The sequence below is a fragment of the Ilyonectria robusta genome (genome assembly GCF_021365365.1).
Source record: "Ilyonectria robusta strain PMI_751 chromosome Unknown BGZ61scaffold_3, whole genome shotgun sequence".
NCBI classification, from domain to species: Eukaryota; Fungi; Ascomycota; class Sordariomycetes; order Hypocreales; family Nectriaceae; genus Ilyonectria; species Ilyonectria robusta.
Window position 1 is genome coordinate 66,245 of NW_025764437.1, and position 16,649 is coordinate 82,893.

Here is a 16,649-nt window from a genome sequence, read left to right on the forward strand (position 1 = left end):
CCTGAACTAAGTCCCAAACGCCACCAAGATCACGGACCGACGGGAAATAATCCTATTAGGACTTTGGTGTGCTTGCAGTAATATTTATCGGTTTATTTAGTTGATATTTCTCAACCTTCAGCTCCCCTCAGATGCACAGCTGTTTTCAACCACAACACATTCCCATCTCAGCAAGCTACGCTCAAGCACGCCCCTTAAATCACCATGGCTACTCTCAATGGCTCGGACGACAATGCGTCGCCTTTTCTCATCCCAGGTCTCAAGTTCTTCTCAGACCCCAAAGCCACCACGCGTCCGGGAAACCTGTACGCAGAGAAGCTGAATGCAGACTTCCACAATGATGCCAAGTCGGGTTATCACATCCCCTTTGTCCCTGTCGGGGTGCCCGAGAACAGGAAGCTCAAGGTCATAACAATTGGTGCTGGACTTTGCGGCGTCATGTTGGCGTACAACATCGAGAAGCACACCCCAAACGTGGAGCACGTCATCTATGAGAAGAACCCCGAGGTTGGCGGAACATGGGTGCGTCGCTCTCTTTGAGACAGTACACGTTGCTCCAACTCAGACACTTACAAATGGCGCGCAGTATCAGAATCGATACCCCATGGCCGGCTGTGACTCGCCAACATGCACGTATCAGTTCAACTTTGCCATTTCTCCTGGTAAGTGCTCTTCCACCTGTAGAAACTCTATGATGCGTGAACCTTGCTAACAATGACTTCGCCAGACTGGGAAGATTTCTATTCGTCCGCCGATTACCTACGCCAATACATAAACAAAGTCGTTGACAAGCTCGATCTGAAGAAATACATGACCTTCAACTCGAAGGTTATTGAGGCTCGCTTCGATGACCAGAAAGGCATATGGGAGCTGAAGATTGAGCAGACGCTGGCTGATGGAACCAAGAAGATTATCACTGACGACTGCGATCTGCTTCTCGGTGCTGTGGGCATTCTAGATCGATGGGAGCTGCCCAAGATTACCGGCCTGGACACTTTCCGGGGTCGAGTCATCCATTCAGCCGACAGAGCCCAGTGAGTTTAAACGCATGGCAGAGTCTCGAAGTGAAAATTTGGCTGAATCACACCCTCTCAGATGGGGAGAATATACCCAGGATAAATGGGCAAAGGAAAACGTCGTCGTCATCGGCTCCGGGGCGAGCAGTATCCAGGCCGTACCAGGCATGCAGCCCCATACCAAAAAGCTGGATGTCTTTGTCCGCACTCCCCCGTGGTTCTTTGCCCAGCCCGACAACATCAAGGGTGAGACGAGGCCTCAAGGGTACAAGTGTGAGAATCCTTCCCTGCTTGTTTTGGATACTGCTAACGATGCCATCTGGAAAGACACCGAAGAGGAGAGAGCCGTCTTCCGTAAGGATCACAAGGCAATGATGAAGCACTCCAAGGCTAATGAGAACACACTCATGATGGTAAAGAGGTTAGACTTCGCTCCGAGAGGCAGAAAGCTGAAATATTCCTAGTTGCACCACCTCATGGTCAAGCATAATCCGCTCCATCACCAGGCTCGAGAGGTAGCTGCTATATCAGAGCCAGTGAATATCGGGCATGCAGCTAATGATGCATCGTAGCAAATCACGAAGCGAACGCGGGAGTGGATCAAAGACGACTACATCTTTGACAACATCATTCCCAACTTTAGTGTTGGATGCCGCCGAATCGCCCCGGGAGATCCTTACATGCTGGCGTGAGTAGAAAGAGGCTTGAATCTGCGTTCACAACATTGACCAATCCCTCGCAGCATTCAGAAGCCAAACGTCGAGATGCACTTCTGCGGCATAGCGGAGGTTGTTGAGGATGGAGTGATTGGCGACGACGGCCAAAAGGTCGTCTGCGATACTATTGTCTGCGCAACCGGGTTTGGTGGGTAGATGTACATGCGAAGCTGGCTTGGCTAACACTTGTGCTCAGACGTTTCATACCGACCTCCATTTCCACTCCTTGGTTTGGGTGGTGTTGATCTGCGCAAGGAATGGGAAGAGATTCCCGCAAGCTACCTGGGTGTAGGTCTGCTGGTCAAGCATTCGAAACTCGACGGCTAACGCTCACTCTCCAGGTTATGGCACCTCAGATTCCGAATTACTTGAGTAAGGGACTCTCATGGATGAGGCGGAATATTGCTAAGCATGGCATACAGTGTACCTCGGGCCCAACTCTCCAGTCGAAAGCGGCAGCATCACGGGCAAGTCAATGTCTACTCTTGAGCTGAGCCAGAGCTAATGGATTTGTAATAGGCGAACTCGAAGCCCTCGTATCTTACACGCTCAAGGTCATCACGAAAATGCAGACCAACAATATCAAATACTTTGTCCCCAAGCAAGATGTCTCTGACGAGTTCAACAAGCACACTCAGAGCTGGTTCAAAGGCACTGTGTGGGAAGAAGACTGCAATGCCTGGTGTAAGTGATGCAGAGCAGATGCCTTCCCGAAGAGCAAATCTGACCAAAACATAGACAAGAACAGAAAGACTGGACGTGTGGATGCTATTTGGCCTGGTAGCGCCCTTCATTACCGAGTTGCGCTGGAGGAGCCTCGCTGGGAAGACATGGAGATTAAGTATCATGGTCCGGTAGGTTTAGTAACAGTGTCCAACTATTTCGGGTTGGCTGACTTCATGTGGCAGAACCGATTCCAATTCCTCGGATATGGCTACTCAGCTGTGGATCTGAGCACCGATCCTGACGCGGATCGGTCCCCCTACATGAACGAAGACGCCCTTGATCCTCGGTTCTACCAGTAGGGTCTGCAAGGGCACCGGGGAGAGGATTCCGCGTCTCTTTCTGCATCTAATGTGGCCACCGTTTAGCGGGAGAAGGGTTGGAGGTTGCGTGTAGTTGCTAGGGTAGTCCAGGGTTGCAGACTGAGTATGGAGGCAGTTACGTATGATCAATTTCCAGCAAAACATTCGACTTGTCTCCCATGTGTTGTTATATCCGGGTCTGCGCTCCCCAAGGCTTCTCATTTCACAGTCTGGTATTTTGACCATATCAGTCGAGATGACCAAAGACATAATCACAGTGATGATCAAACTATGACCCCGCCCTTCCCATGCCGAGGCACTTGGAGCCTATCCCCGCATCAAACTATTACGCGTGACCTGACTTGAGTAATTGCTTGCATTGGTGTCGAAATAGTTCGCTCTAAAAAGCAGCGTTTATCTGTTAATGGCTAGATCGGACCCGGCGAACCGGACCGTAGTCTTCCCCGCGTTTCGGTCCGTCCCCGCAGGTTCCAAGCACCCCGTGTCTCCGAGGGATATGTTTCCCGAACACGACGTTGCTATCTTATGCTCAATCTCTGTTCCATCACTTTGAAGACGAGTTGCAAGGATGGGATCGTCCCGATCAGACAAGGCCCCGGTATGCGAGGACGTGACGGACAATGTGATTAAGGATCACCGCCTTAAGAAGCGGGAACTCGACCGCAAGGCGCAGCGCATGTCGCGTGAACGGACCAAGAACCGCATCAAGCAGCTCGAGGACATGGTGGCCCATCTCAAGAAGGATGATACCGACTCCCGGGTTCTCTCTCTGATGGATCATCTCTCGCAGGCGACGAGCGAGAGGGACAAGATGCTGAATGTCCTGGAGTCGCTGGCCTTTACCGTTAATGGCCACATCCAGGATGCCAAGAGAGGAGCGGATCGATCTCCAACAGTCGAGACTATTCCAGCATTGCCACTGGAGAGTCAGCATGTCGCAGACTCAGCGCTGTATTTGGGTGCTCATGCAGCATCGATTTCAACCGCCGATGCATCCGACGACTTGATTGATCCTCAACTGTGGCTGGATCAGGACCTCGGAGTGTCAAATCCTTGCGGGGGACTTTCGAATGGTGACCTTTTTGGCGACTTCCTGACAAGCTCAGCCCCTTTCCAAGATATCACTCTCTTGCCGACATTGTTGGACCCTCTCCCATACCATATTTCCCCTCTAGAAGACATCATCATACCAAAAGCTCCCCCGAAATGCCCCTGCGCCATGCCGGCATCTGGAGACTCGCCCCCCGACATCAACCTCTGGCGAGCAGCCAACGAGGCTCTAGCACGACCTACCGCGCAATCGCAGTCAGGAATCAGTACGAGTGATGCGGACTGTGAGGATACCGTTATTCGCGCGGTAGTAGAAGGATGGAGCAGCGTTGAAAATAAGGGCGGCATGATGGAGTCGTGGTGCAAGCTCCGAAAACTCGATGACATGGGCTGGCACAAATGCCGGCCGACGGAAAGGCTAGCCGTGCTGAGGTTGATCTGTTTGATGATCGACTATCACAACGATCCGAGCCCGAGGAGACAAGCTGCTCTGCCACGCTGGCTGTGGACAAGGTGAGTTTCGAACCTGAAGAAGCCAAATGGTTTAGCTGAAATCATTTCCAGACCATCTCAAACTCTGCCACATTCCCGTTGCATTGATTTCTTCGTTTGGTAAGATGGGACCCGAGATCAATTCCATTCTGGAGCTCATTCACTTTTAGGCCAGCTCTGCGGGAACGTTTCATCTTCTTCCAGCACCAATATTGCGGAAACCTCTTCTGGCACCTCGTCCTGTCCAACCTAAGGATCGTCTGGCCGTACGACTTTCGGGACACTTATATGCAGAATGCCGAGACTGGCAAGTTTCATCTGTCGCCTCATTTTAAGCATTGCATTGGCGAGCTGGGGTCCTGGACCATGGAGGCTGGTTTCTTTGAGCAGTTTCCTGAATTGTATGACGACATCGCCGTGTATTCGGGGGGCTAGGCAAGGGACTGGGGATTATCGTGTTTGGCGTTTGCGGCGTTGGACGAGTCACCGTTTGTGTAATATGTCTTCCGAAAATTTGTAAGTTGATTTATCCTAGGTGGACATTGTCGCTAGTCTATATGTCCAGTCGTTGCTGCTGCCTGCAATCCCAAGAAGGAAGCTGGATCAGGGGCTTTTCCAGGCCTCCTGTCTCAATCACACGCAGCAGGCGTGGACTATGTGCAGTAGACATAAAAGCATAAGGTGCGTACTCGATCCGGCGACGGATTCACTGCATGAATCTATTTGGGATGTCAGCTTCAGAAATCCCAAGCTCCAACGCGAGCTGTCGAGATCCATCTTCAAATACCTAGAGAGATGGAATATATAAAATCTACTAATTTTAACTTCAAATTTTGAAAGATTAAGCGTATCTCCGTGAGGGCAAACGCTATAAACTACTCTGCTATGACGCTTGCTCGATTCTCATTTGCTCTGTTAGGAGAGGTTCGGGTATCCGGCAGAGCGAGCGAGCGCTAATGACTTTTGCGCATCGTGGTACGATAAATGACACGACGACTTTCGGTAATTAGAATCGGTCCGCCAATATATCATTCATTATGAACACGCTCCAAAAGATGCCGGTAAGAGGAGAGGGACGGGAAAGGCTTACCAGAGCCCGAACAGCCCGCCGGAGGCTGGTGGAGATATGGATGCGTTCCAGAGCATGGTGTGCGCCTTGGCGTGAAATTACTTTAAAGGCTATGAGCGACCGGATAGGAAATAGGTACATCTGGTGATTTGTCTTGTGTTGGAGGAGACCCTGTACTAGAAAACCTTCGATAGATTGATATCCGGACCTTAGTCAGAAGAGGGGGTCAGATAACCCCTCAAAATCCGTCGGCAATTAAGGATATGTAGGCATTTCTTCGAATCCCAAGCCAAGACTAAGCTCGGCTTGAAGCGCCGATATACCAGCAAGACAACATGGCTGATCTCAGAAATGCCGAGTATACCCTGTACTCGTCTCCTTTCTCCTTGTATTCTATGATGGCCCGCCATACCGTCCAGCTCGGCCCACTAACTGATCATACGACACCACCCCGCAACATCGACTTGAGCTTCATAAACCATGGCAAAAACGACAACCTCAAAGAGGAATATCTCGGGATTAATCCGAAAGGACAGATCCCTTCTCTGGTGGGCAATGCCCTGAAGGAGCCTCTGACCGATAGTATTTCTATCTCGCTCTACTTGGCGGAGAAGCACTACCCGGCGTTATTGCCCACAGCGCAGGCTGCTATCATAAAGCAGCTTCTGGAGAGGATTCATCAGGTCAATGGCCCATCCATCAACAACAAGAAGGCGAGCCCCGAGATGCAAAAGTACAACCCTTCACCCGCTGCGGAGATGCTCAAACGGACCGACATCAGTCCCGAGTATCGTAAGGCCCTCGAATTCAAGCTCAGATTGTATGTCCCTGTCCGATGTCACAGGTGCGCCCGCCCATATTCCAGCTCATGCTCACTATTATGCAGCCATGATAAGACAAATGCCGTAGCGTTCCAGCCGGAGAAGGTTGCTCAGTCTCTCGCCGACCTGCGGGCAATCCTAGCCGAGATTACAGACCACGGCAAGCAAAGTGGTGCTTTTGGGGATAAGGTAGAATGGATCTTTGGCGCTCAAGTCGGCCCGACGGTGCTCGACAGCCATCTGCTCCCGCTCTTGCTGCGCATGCTTGAGGTCGGAAATGCCCATGTTGTCCCTCCAGAGCTGCAGCGCTGGGCCAAGGACAGATCCAATAGCCCTTCCTGGCAAATGGTGATGCATGGCAGGCCGACAAGATACGATCCTTCCATGGGGCCACTGGAAGACATGACGGATATGTTGACTCTATGATGCGGGTTGGTCGTGCTGCCCCACGACAGGGCGGCGGCTCTGTTGTCAGAAAAGACAAGGCACTTTCAATCAGCTATTCATATACTATATGCTTCTATCCGCGTTCCCCCATCGTGTCCTACCTGACGACCCGACCCTTGGAGTGACCGGTTTGGACTGGATGGCGTGTTCCCGTGATATGGGGAGATCCTTTGTAGCGGACCGCCAATCCTCCGGCCTGACAAGAGGTGCTCTGGAGATTTCTTGCTTAATCTTCTATAAACCAGGAGTTTAGTATACTATATATTCAGTTACAGTACTATATCTGGTGTAGACGTAGAAACAAGTTAAACATTAGGGCAACTGTAGATTTGTTGATAGCTGAGCTGTTACATAATTGCATTATCAAGGTGTGGAGGGTACTGTCATTTTTAACAAAAGCGCTTATGCTCACAGCGGCTAGCTAGCATCCTTTCACTGACATCAAACTGGATAGGATACGTTATGAGAGGAGAAAAAACAGGCCAAAAATACCTCATGCTCACTTCGACTTGTTCGCGTTTCTCACATAATGCACGCGTGTGCTAAGACGGTGCTGATTGGCTAGGAGCAAGACAGCTCTACCCTGCTACATGAAGCTGAAACACCAGCCTCGCTCTTGTGCATTGATGGCGAGGTTTCCCGATCAACGCGTAATTGTAAGCCACGTATTAATAAATGCAAATAATATTGCTTTTGTCGATCAATCTCAGAATACTTGATGAGTCTCCACTGTACATTATCGTGCTGCATGTTGTCTCAAGACCTTTTCCTTGCAGTGGAGCGCGACAACTCTATAAACAAACATTGACTGCAGTTTTTTGCCACGCTTGCACGCATATGCAGTTGATGCGTTGGCAATCTCCCCCACATCCACGCAACCATTCGCAGATCTGCGGGTGGTGATCCGCTGGGTGCTAATTTTCACGAGGTTCGGGATTTACGGCTTCAATAGAGTGAAGGACAAAAGTGAGTATATTCTATATAAAGCGCCGTCTGTCAGCTGGACGAGATAGAATCAACCAACAATTCATCCAACACTCTCAATCCCTTTCATTCACAACTTCTCTCGATCTTTCGATCTTTGGATCCCTACGACGGTCAAAATGTCTTCTCCCAGCACGTAAGACTCCCATCCTCCACAATCCCCATCACATCCCCTTAACGTCCATGCATAGTCCTGCCACGAGCCCTAAGACCGAGACTGCTCCTGCTCTCCCTGCCCCTCCCGCCCGTGTTCCTCCTGCTCGTGCCCCGGTGGAGTGAGCATAACCACTCGAATTGATGATCAAAACTGACCCGAGACAGCACTCTTGAGTCCTACCAGACCGAGAACAACCGCCAGTTTGTTGTTCCCCTGCCTACCTCCACTGGACTCTCCGCGCCGGCTGGTGAGTTTCATCACAGACCTGGAACTTTTGGGCACTTCTGACGTCTCCAGGCCAGCTCCTCCGGGGTGCTACCGACGACGAGGGCAAGAACAAGTCCGCCGCTCTGCTTGTTGGTATCAAGCTTGACCTTGAGGCTGAGGTGCATTTGACTGCTCGCGTCAAGGGTGATGTCTGCGTTGGTCTTTACTAAATGAACGGATTTGTGTCAGGGTGATTGGATCTAAGCAAACGAACACATTCCTTTACCACTCCTTACACATAGCAAATAGCAGAAAATTTCTGACTTGCCACGAGCATAGCTTATAAATAAACCTCACTTCGGTTGCGTATTTAAGAGTGGTCTTTTCTGCTTTAGAATTTTACATTTGCAAGTATATGGCACCAACCTCTTAGTCTACTGTATGAGGTGGCGAAATTGATCAAATCCTTAAACGTGTACTCTCACAAAGACCCCATAACACAAATGTCCTTACGCGACTACCTCCCATTCGGCAGATTTGAAACAAGCCGGTGTGAAACACGGCATATCATAGGACCCTTGTGCGTATATCGCAAAATGTGCACCGGTATTTGGGGACTCCCGACCTGGGACGCGATGTGTCAATGACTCAGATGTGATTGACCCCATCTTAACGAAAGCTGCCTCTGATTCCGAGGACGTCTGCGCCATATACCCAAGGTCGTAGTGTAATGCCCTCGCTTTTATCACAAATTGTAGGTCGGCTTCTTGTTGATTCAGCGGAGATGTGTTTTGCTTTTCATGTTAGCATCCGTACGCCCGAGAAGCTAGATTCTTACCTGAAATTCGTTCTTTTCATCCAAATATCGACAAAGAATCTCCATCCCTTCTCCACTACTCATCCTTCGAAGGCCAATCGATGCGTAGGCAAATTGGGACCACCAAATCGCTGTGCCCGCTTCCTCTTCAGCAATCATGGGGGCGAAGTTCATCTCCACCCGCCAATCCAAGGAAAAATGGACTTGTTTCTGTAACAGCATACTTGGGCATTCGAAATCCCAGATTCTGTTAGCACCACCATATAAAAGCAGGGAGTTCTGGTGAGTGTCGAATTTGTATGCTTGCTTCAAGGGCGTTCGTAGATGGTACCACCCAAGTTGCAATTCAGGGCCTTCAAAATCATCCCGCCAGGATTGCGGTTTTGTAAGACGATGCATCCCCGGTGCATTCATTTCAAGACTGATGTTCTTCCGTCCATTGACCACAGGCCAGCCGTCGATCCATTGAACAGGCGCGAGGAACGTCTCTCGCCCCAGCTGCGACTTGAATTGAGCCTTGTTTCCTTGTGGTCGAACTCCAAGGAACACTGCCCACCAACGCCCATCACTGGTCTCAATGAAATCCAGGTGTCCAGTGTTGCGAACTTGCGTGTCCATGTCGTTGAAGATAATTGGGTTGACGTCGTTTCCAGGCGTTTCCCATGGGCCAAATGGCCCGACTTTACTGCGGTGTATCCACTGCTGATGACCCTCATCAGTACCTCCTTCAGCGGTAGACAGATAGTAGTATCCATCTTTTTTGAAAATGTGAGGTCCTTCTGCAATGCCGAATCCGAATTCCGACATGCGATTCCACCTGATAGGCCCCACACAACTTCCTGTGTTTAGATCAATTTCGACAGTGAAGCTTGCAAGTCCAAGACCATGCTTGGTGATTTTTGGGTCCTTCACCTGATTGACGGCAGAAAAGTAAACCTTGCCGTCGTCATCAAAAAACAACTAGATGCATGTTAGAGCTTGTCAAAGAGTCACTGGGAATGGTTGGCATACATCTTGGTCGATCCCTGGGACATCGAAATAAATGGGATCAGACCAAGAGCCCTTGGTTCGAATGCCTGTAGTGGTTACATAGAAACCACGGGGTATCGTAATATCCTAAGGGTTTCGTCAGAATTGGTCTCAATGAAGTTGAAGACAGGATGACCCATGACTCACCCACTCTTTAGGTCGAAACCTCTGGGTACACCCGACAGACACGTAAAATGTGCCCTGGTGATATCGCAATGTTGGTGCCCAAACTCCTCCGGAGGGTTCCGTCGTGCGCATCTCAAGCTGGGATCGACGTGTCAAGACATGGCCAATTAGCGTCCAAGCCAACAGGTCTTTGCTGTGATAAATCGGAATACCGGGGAAGTATTCGAAAGTTGAGGTAACAAGGAAGAAGTCATCGCCCACACGACAGATTGAAGGATCAGGGTTGAATCCCGGAATAATGGGATTGACAAAGCCCTCGTCAGTAGACATGTTGAGGTGTTTGGAATAATGTTGCGGCTCTATGGTTTGATGCACAGTGGCGAGTAGTGAATAGGAACGGAGATAATTGAGAGGCGGGGGTTAATAATGTAATCCAGCCCTACTGAGTGCATTATATTGACAATTCTCGTCCGGGTTTTGATCTGGGCATTGGCTTGCCAGGCACCTGGTGATGTACCGGGTTTTCCGATATTAAATTGGACTGGCCCGGAACCCGGAACGTGGCCGTCAAGAGATCTAGTCGCGCGACTCCACATTGTGGACACGATGAAATTCAGGCTAAAGAGGATAAAATCCGTAGTGCGTGCCCAAAAGTTCGTCTTTCAGCCTCAACAGACGTGGCCAATCAACTATACCAAACCGTAGAGCATGGGAGCAAGTAGGAAAATGCCGGTGATCAGTCCCGGAAGCACATAATCAACCCAGTTCAAGTTGTTCGGGTTGTCCGGTGGCATGCCATGCGGCCCTCCGGGAACGGTACGGCGAGGTATCTCTTTCGACAGAGAGGTGTTGATTCCCTGGTTTAGATCCTCCTCCGGCTTATCCACTGGCCGAGATATTTATCTTCCCCAGACAACCCCGGATTTTTAAACTGCTTTCACTATCCACCTCATGCAACTCAAGGCAACATCCCAAAGCCCAACAGTTATTCATACCTTTCGAGATGTCGATAAACGTCAACGACGGTGACGCAAAAGATGGTGGCAGCAAACACTGGGAGACGTTGAAAGTAGTTGAAGACTCAACGCAGCGATACATGTCGGCCTGGGAGTCGGCCAAGACGAATCCTAAAATTATCCTCTACAGCACTTGCGCCTGCATGAGCTCGATCCTGTGGGGTTTCGATATCGGTATGAGTTACCCTGTAACCCCCAAGAGGTCGATACTGACGATGGCTTAAAGGCGTCAACTCTATTAGCTCTGCCTTGCCTGGGTTTAAGCTGGTGTTTGGTTATGAGTACCAAGGGCAACTTCTCCTTTCTGCCACCTGGAACGCATTATGGACCGCTATGAGTTCCTTGGGCATGCTTTTAGGTATAGTCTCTAGATCTGTGATGCGTAACCGCCGATAATAACATTCAATAGGCAGTGTCGCTTGTGGTTGGCTTGCGGATACCTGGGGTAGACGCGCAGGCTTTGTTCTAGGCTCCGCGCTGTCTGTACTCGGCGTGGGAATCGAATATGCCTCCAACAGCGCTGGGGGCCTGCTTGCGGGCAAAATTGCAAGTTCATCTCTGGCTCTTTTGTTGTAATGCTAACGAATTCCGCTGGCAGGTCAACGGCTTAGCCCTTGGCTTCTTCTTGACTCTTGGGCCATTGTATGCCTCAGAGATCGCCCCTCTGCCTCTGCGCCCAACCCTGACGGCGGCGGTGAATTTCTTCATCAACGCAGGCCAGATGGCAGCAATCGGCATCGGAAACACGCGCTTTACGATCATCACCCCCGACTCTTACAAAGTGTTGTTTGCCGCTCAATGGGCATTTCCCTGCTTCATTATGCTTTTTGCCTTGTTCATGCCAGAAAGCCCTTGGTATCTCTGCAGAAAAGGTCAAGACGAGGCCGCTGCAAAAAGTTTGCAACGACTATACAGTAAGACGTCAGACACAGATCCAGCTGCCAATGCCCTGCTGGAGATTCAGAGTGCCATCGAGCAAGAGCGGTTATTGAATAACCTACATGAAAACTCCACCTATGCCGACTGCTTCAAAGGCACAAACTTCCGACGCACGAGGATTTCTTGTGGCATGTTTGTCGTCCAACAATCTGCCGGCATTGCACTCTATGCTCAAGCACTTTATTTCCTCGGTATAATCGGGTTGCCGCCTGGGCTGACATTCAAGTTGGCACTTGGTGGTTTTGGTGTTGCCATGGTCGGTAATATGCTGTCCTGGGGAATCATGTCATATGTTGGTTCGTTTTACTTACTCCCATTGTGTCTTTCGCTAACCACGCCACTGCAGGGCGGAGAAAGTTGATCCTTGTCGGCATTGTTCTAAACGGTCTTGTCCTAATGTCTACTGGCATTGCAGGATGTTTCACGTCCACAGCAGCACTGTACTTTATCGGTTACGTCATGAACTTCGCCCAAGCTGTATATGCCCCAACGATTGGTGCAGCAAGTTGGGTTATCTGTGCCGAGGTCAGCTCCCTCGAGTTGCGGGCTCACACTCAAAGTCTGGCTACTATTACCAATGCCGTGACAAGTTGGATCCTCAATTTCATCACGCCATACCTAATCAACACAGACGACGGTAAGTTTAACGTAATGATTGATTTGATGCTACAAGCCTTTCTAACTCACTTCTCAGCAAACTTGGGTGGAAAGGCCGCATTTGTTTGGGTTGGCCTTTGTCTACTCTGTTTAATCTGGGCATGGTTTGAGGTTCCAGAATTTAAAGGTCTCTCGTCAGCGGATATGGACAGTCTTTTTGCTGCTAAGAAGCCTACTCGACGGTTCAAGCATTCTTCAGACTAGGTGTAGATCCCTATCCTCAGAGGAATGCTTAGTTCGGCACGTATGCCTTGTAGCTGCCCGCTAGCCTCATCAAGCCTCTAGACATGTTCATATTCACACTCCAAGTCAATTGTTTGTGTTGTACCACTTCACATGCCGCGATTCCAATGTACGTATCGGAGTTGGCCGAATGCATCTCGGTCTGATTGGGTTCGGTTCTGATCCAGTATCACCGCTCGGCCGACGCCGCTCATTGGGCAAGGCTTATCTTGTCTCACTTCCCCGCCCTCATGCCATCCGTATGCATCATCGAAGAGGCGGACATATTTTAATCCTGCAATTGCAACGTCAAGCAAAGACGATCCATTCAAATCGTTCCCTTCCGCGAAGGACAGTCTCCGAATAACTTGAACCGAACATACGAGATTCTCCCGCCATTCAACACCACACATCCAACAATGACTAAATACGCTGAACGCATGATCCCCCAGGTTTGCCTCACTTTAATTCCTCCCACGACAAAGCTGATCTATTCTCGCAGATCTCCCTTACCAACTTTGACAAACGCATCGACGAAATCACCCAGCAAATATGCGCGGCTGCTGAGAATGTCGGCTTCTTCGCCATTGTCGATCACGGTATTCCCCAAGCCGAGGTCGACGCCATGTTTGTCACCTCTGAAGCCTTCTTTTCACTATCCGAAGAGGCCAAGCGCAGTGTCCCTTGGAACCCCCAGAATGTGGGATACGAGTGTCGCTCCCAGATCCGACCCTCAACTGGTGAACCTGACCAGAAAGAGTCGTATCAGCTCCAGTTTGGAGAAAACATGCAGGGCATGTGGATCTCGGATGACTACGCCCCGGGTTTCGAAACGAAGGCTCTCGAATTCATGCATACTCTCCAGCATGTGTCTGAGAAATTGATGATTTGTTTTGCAAGAGGATTAGGGTTCCCGGATGATTTCTTCATCAAAGCACACGACATCACCAAATCCAACTGCCAGTCGGTCCTTCGGCTGCTACACTACTTCGAAACCCCCAAGCAAAATGACGGCACAACCTACCATCGTGCCGGAGCCCATGCAGATTGGGACTTTTTGACGCTGCTTTTCCAGCGAGGAGAGCAGTCCGGACTAGAAATATGCCCTGGTCGGGAGGTGGTCACAGATTGGGCGTCTGGTGATGCTTGGACAAAGGTTGTATTTGAACCAGGAAGTATCATCTGTAATATTGGGGACCTTCTAATGAGTTGGTCGGATGACCGATTCAAGAGCACTTTCCACCGCGTCAAGGCTCCTGAAGAAGAGGGAGATTACTACGGTGAAAGGTACAGCATTGCCTTCTTTAACCAGCCGTGTAAAGATGCCTTGATTCAAGGACCCAAGAAAAAGTATCCCATGGTGACGGGGGAGCAGTTTACGGCAAATGCTATGGAATTGCATTACAAAAGATTGAAGCAGACACTAGAGGAGAAGCAAGGTTGAATCAGGGATCAGCAGATGGAGCCGGAAGGGTAGCTGCAGTAGAAGGTTAAATCGCATACAGTAGCTCATTTAATTAAGAGGCTGAATTAATTTGTTCTTTAATTTGTATACAACAGTCACGTATGTGATGAATTCAGGCATCGGCGTAGTTGTAGGTGGTTGATATATTTCGGGAAGATTGCGGAGGCCTCACCATGCGATCGCTGTGCGGAAACGTATATTCCCGGATGAATAAAGCCCTGTCAAAGCACCAATCATTATCGAACAAGAATGAAACTGATTGATTGGCCAATGATTCATTGTGTTATTGTCGCCCGGTTGTTCCAGTCGTTACCGAGCCCATATCAACAGTTCATCTGGCGAAAGGTAATGACCGTTTCCTTGCTAAGCTACGCTCACTCTGAACTCACTCGGACCGAGGTCGAGAAAATCGGCCGATAAAGGTTATCGGTTATCTACTCCCCAGGTCCATGTTCCAAAGACGCGACAAAGATATGAGAGGTTACCAAGCCTCGGCCGAGCTCGGCCGAGGCGGGGAAGGTTATCACAGATGCGCCTTGCTGCTAGTGACGATGAAATCGAATAATTCAGCCGAACGTTTCATCACCAAAGATTCGCCGAATCAAAAAGATCGTCAGATACTTAGTATCACCACCAGCCTCGCAAGGGCACCGTCCATACAACTCATCTCATCACCATGCCTTCAAGGATTGACCCACCTAGCGCTAGTTTCACGGTGAAGCCTCTCCCCTTGGAAGAAGGCAAGAAGGCCAACTTTGGAGTAATTGTCGAAGGATTAGACCTGAATAACATCAGCGGTAGTTATCTCATGCATGGATTCAAGTTCGTCACTAATTATGTCCATTCAGATGCCGATGTGAATGAGCTGAAGAAGACCATTTGGGACAAGAAAGTCATCATTGTGAAAGGACAAAAGGACCTCCTACCGATTAAACAGTGGGAGCTTGTTACTCGCTTTGACCCCGATGCACCTCAGGTCCACTCTCATGGAACAGTCAAGTCATTTAACAAACACGGAGGAATCTTGTCGGTAGGTTGCACACACATACTTCTTCCCAGTCCCTTACGGCTGGTCTGCCCATGCTAAAGTTGTTGCTAGTCCAGTCGAGATGTCCTCGCGATCCCGGGTGCTGATAATGTGCGTCTTATCGGCAAGGGATACCAAGGGGCCGATCACTATGGCATCAAGGATAAAACTGTCTCCAAACCTTTGAGCCACGACTGGCATGCCACACAACTCCCCCAAGAAGACTTTGAAAGTGGCTACACCAGGTTTCAACGATGGCACATCGACGCACCGTTGTACGAGCGCGATCCCGCATGGTTCACTACATTACGATGTATCAAACGACCTACATTCCCGAATGTTACTGTCCGCTGGGATGACGGATCGGGCCACACCATGGAAATGGAACCAGGGTTAACGGCATTCTTCAGCAATGTGCAGACCTATGACCTCATGACTCCGGAAGAAAAGACTATTGCAGATCACAGTTGGGTTGAGTATGCACCACACCCGTACCAATGGATGGGAGACTGCCGTAGCAACCCCAACGGCTTAGGTATTGTTTCCCAAGGTCGCGAAAAGTCTCTCGAGGAGCTTGGCGACTGGAATCCGGCCTTTGTGAAGCGATATCCCATGGCATGGGTCAACCCAGTCACAGGGGAAAAGGCATTCATGGTGCATGGTATCTGCGCTCGTAGGCTCTTTTTGCGATCGTCACCGGACGAGGAGCCCAAGGTTATTGACGACGTTGTCGAAATCCGAAAGTGGCTCAAGCCGATTCACGAGCGTATTCTTCGTCCTGAATACATCATTGTCCCGAAAGTGGAAGAGGGAGATGTTGTCATGTGGGCTAATTGGCAGTGTTTTCATACCGCGATTGACTACCCTGATTCTTATGGCCCACGGACAATGCACCAGGCCAACATTGGAGCCTCCACGGCACCTGTTGGCCCTACTCCAGTGCCAGCATTTCTTTAGTGTAGTTTATTTAGTCAAGGTAGTCCTCTTACAGCAATCCACTATTATAGTCTTTCGTATCAAACCCGTTAGGCTCTTGTATAGTGTCCCAGATGGGTTCGGATCTTTATTGTATTAGCCCGTCATGAGGTTGACATCCCAAGATTGCGTTTTCAAAACACTAGGCGTGAAGGTTAACTGCAGGCTTGTGATTTACAGTCTTGAAATACTGGTATATATCTATTTGACGATGCAATGACTGAAATGTACGATTTGTTTGAGTTTTTAATCTTCCTAAATGTTACCTGAAGTATGGAGAGCCTTGCCATGATACCCCACTTCAGTTACGTACTGAGAATAGGGCAGGATGTTAAAAAAGCGATGGTACGGGAGTCTCAAAATAACCAATC

General features: G+C 49.7%; 8 protein-coding genes across 8 annotated transcripts; 7 read left to right on the forward strand and 1 right to left on the reverse strand.

Moving 5' to 3' along the window:
• Positions 1-204: 204 nt before the first annotated feature.
• Positions 205-2,757, forward strand: BGZ61DRAFT_559775 (uncharacterized protein; the record flags this gene model as incomplete). Its single annotated transcript, XM_046255773.1, has 13 exons — positions 205-522; positions 587-662; positions 728-1,034; positions 1,096-1,363; positions 1,481-1,531; positions 1,589-1,704; positions 1,759-1,880; positions 1,929-2,020; positions 2,074-2,104; positions 2,155-2,199; positions 2,252-2,416; positions 2,471-2,586; positions 2,641-2,757. 13 exons carry the CDS (start codon positions 205-207, stop codon positions 2,755-2,757), a joined length of 1,824 nt encoding a protein of 607 aa, XP_046109020.1.
• A 589-nt stretch (positions 2,758-3,346) lies between these two features.
• BGZ61DRAFT_527593 (uncharacterized protein) lies at positions 3,347-4,755 on the forward strand (the record flags this gene model as incomplete). The annotated part of the gene is made up of 3 exons (XM_046253128.1): positions 3,347-4,341; positions 4,393-4,440; positions 4,491-4,755. 3 exons carry the CDS (start codon positions 3,347-3,349, stop codon positions 4,753-4,755), a joined length of 1,308 nt encoding a protein of 435 aa, XP_046109021.1.
• A 969-nt stretch (positions 4,756-5,724) lies between these two features.
• Positions 5,725-6,636, forward strand: BGZ61DRAFT_527594 (uncharacterized protein; the record flags this gene model as incomplete). Its single annotated transcript, XM_046253129.1, has 2 exons — positions 5,725-6,209; positions 6,276-6,636. The coding sequence occupies 2 exons, from the start codon at positions 5,725-5,727 to the stop codon at positions 6,634-6,636; spliced, it is 846 nt and encodes a 281-aa protein (XP_046109022.1).
• A 1,124-nt stretch (positions 6,637-7,760) lies between these two features.
• Positions 7,761-8,235, forward strand: BGZ61DRAFT_527595 (uncharacterized protein; the record flags this gene model as incomplete). Its single annotated transcript, XM_046253130.1, has 4 exons — positions 7,761-7,777; positions 7,833-7,916; positions 7,963-8,045; positions 8,096-8,235. The coding sequence occupies 4 exons, from the start codon at positions 7,761-7,763 to the stop codon at positions 8,233-8,235; spliced, it is 324 nt and encodes a 107-aa protein (XP_046109023.1).
• A 596-nt stretch (positions 8,236-8,831) lies between these two features.
• Positions 8,832-10,307, reverse strand: BGZ61DRAFT_343375 (glycosyl hydrolase; the record flags this gene model as incomplete). Its single annotated transcript, XM_046239588.1, has 3 exons — positions 8,832-9,782; positions 9,834-9,938; positions 9,999-10,307. The coding sequence occupies 3 exons, from the start codon at positions 10,305-10,307 to the stop codon at positions 8,832-8,834; spliced, it is 1,365 nt and encodes a 454-aa protein (XP_046109024.1).
• Positions 10,308-10,980: 673 nt separating this feature from the next.
• BGZ61DRAFT_559780 (uncharacterized protein) lies at positions 10,981-12,946 on the forward strand (the record flags this gene model as incomplete). The annotated part of the gene is made up of 6 exons (XM_046255774.1): positions 10,981-11,167; positions 11,220-11,351; positions 11,403-11,485; positions 11,592-12,228; positions 12,279-12,569; positions 12,627-12,946. The coding sequence occupies 6 exons, from the start codon at positions 10,981-10,983 to the stop codon at positions 12,791-12,793; spliced, it is 1,497 nt and encodes a 498-aa protein (XP_046109025.1). The 3' UTR covers positions 12,794-12,946.
• Positions 12,947-13,123: 177 nt separating this feature from the next.
• Positions 13,124-14,334, forward strand: BGZ61DRAFT_381569 (putative leucoanthocyanidin dioxygenase). Its single transcript, XM_046242650.1, has 2 exons — positions 13,124-13,263; positions 13,314-14,334. Exons 1-2 carry the CDS (start codon positions 13,231-13,233, stop codon positions 14,253-14,255), a joined length of 975 nt encoding a protein of 324 aa, XP_046109026.1. The 5' UTR covers positions 13,124-13,230; the 3' UTR covers positions 14,256-14,334.
• A 618-nt stretch (positions 14,335-14,952) lies between these two features.
• Positions 14,953-16,260, forward strand: BGZ61DRAFT_343255 (uncharacterized protein; the record flags this gene model as incomplete). Its single annotated transcript, XM_046239579.1, has 3 exons — positions 14,953-15,073; positions 15,125-15,306; positions 15,376-16,260. The coding sequence occupies 3 exons, from the start codon at positions 14,953-14,955 to the stop codon at positions 16,258-16,260; spliced, it is 1,188 nt and encodes a 395-aa protein (XP_046109027.1).
• Between the last annotated feature and the right edge of the window lie 389 nt (positions 16,261-16,649).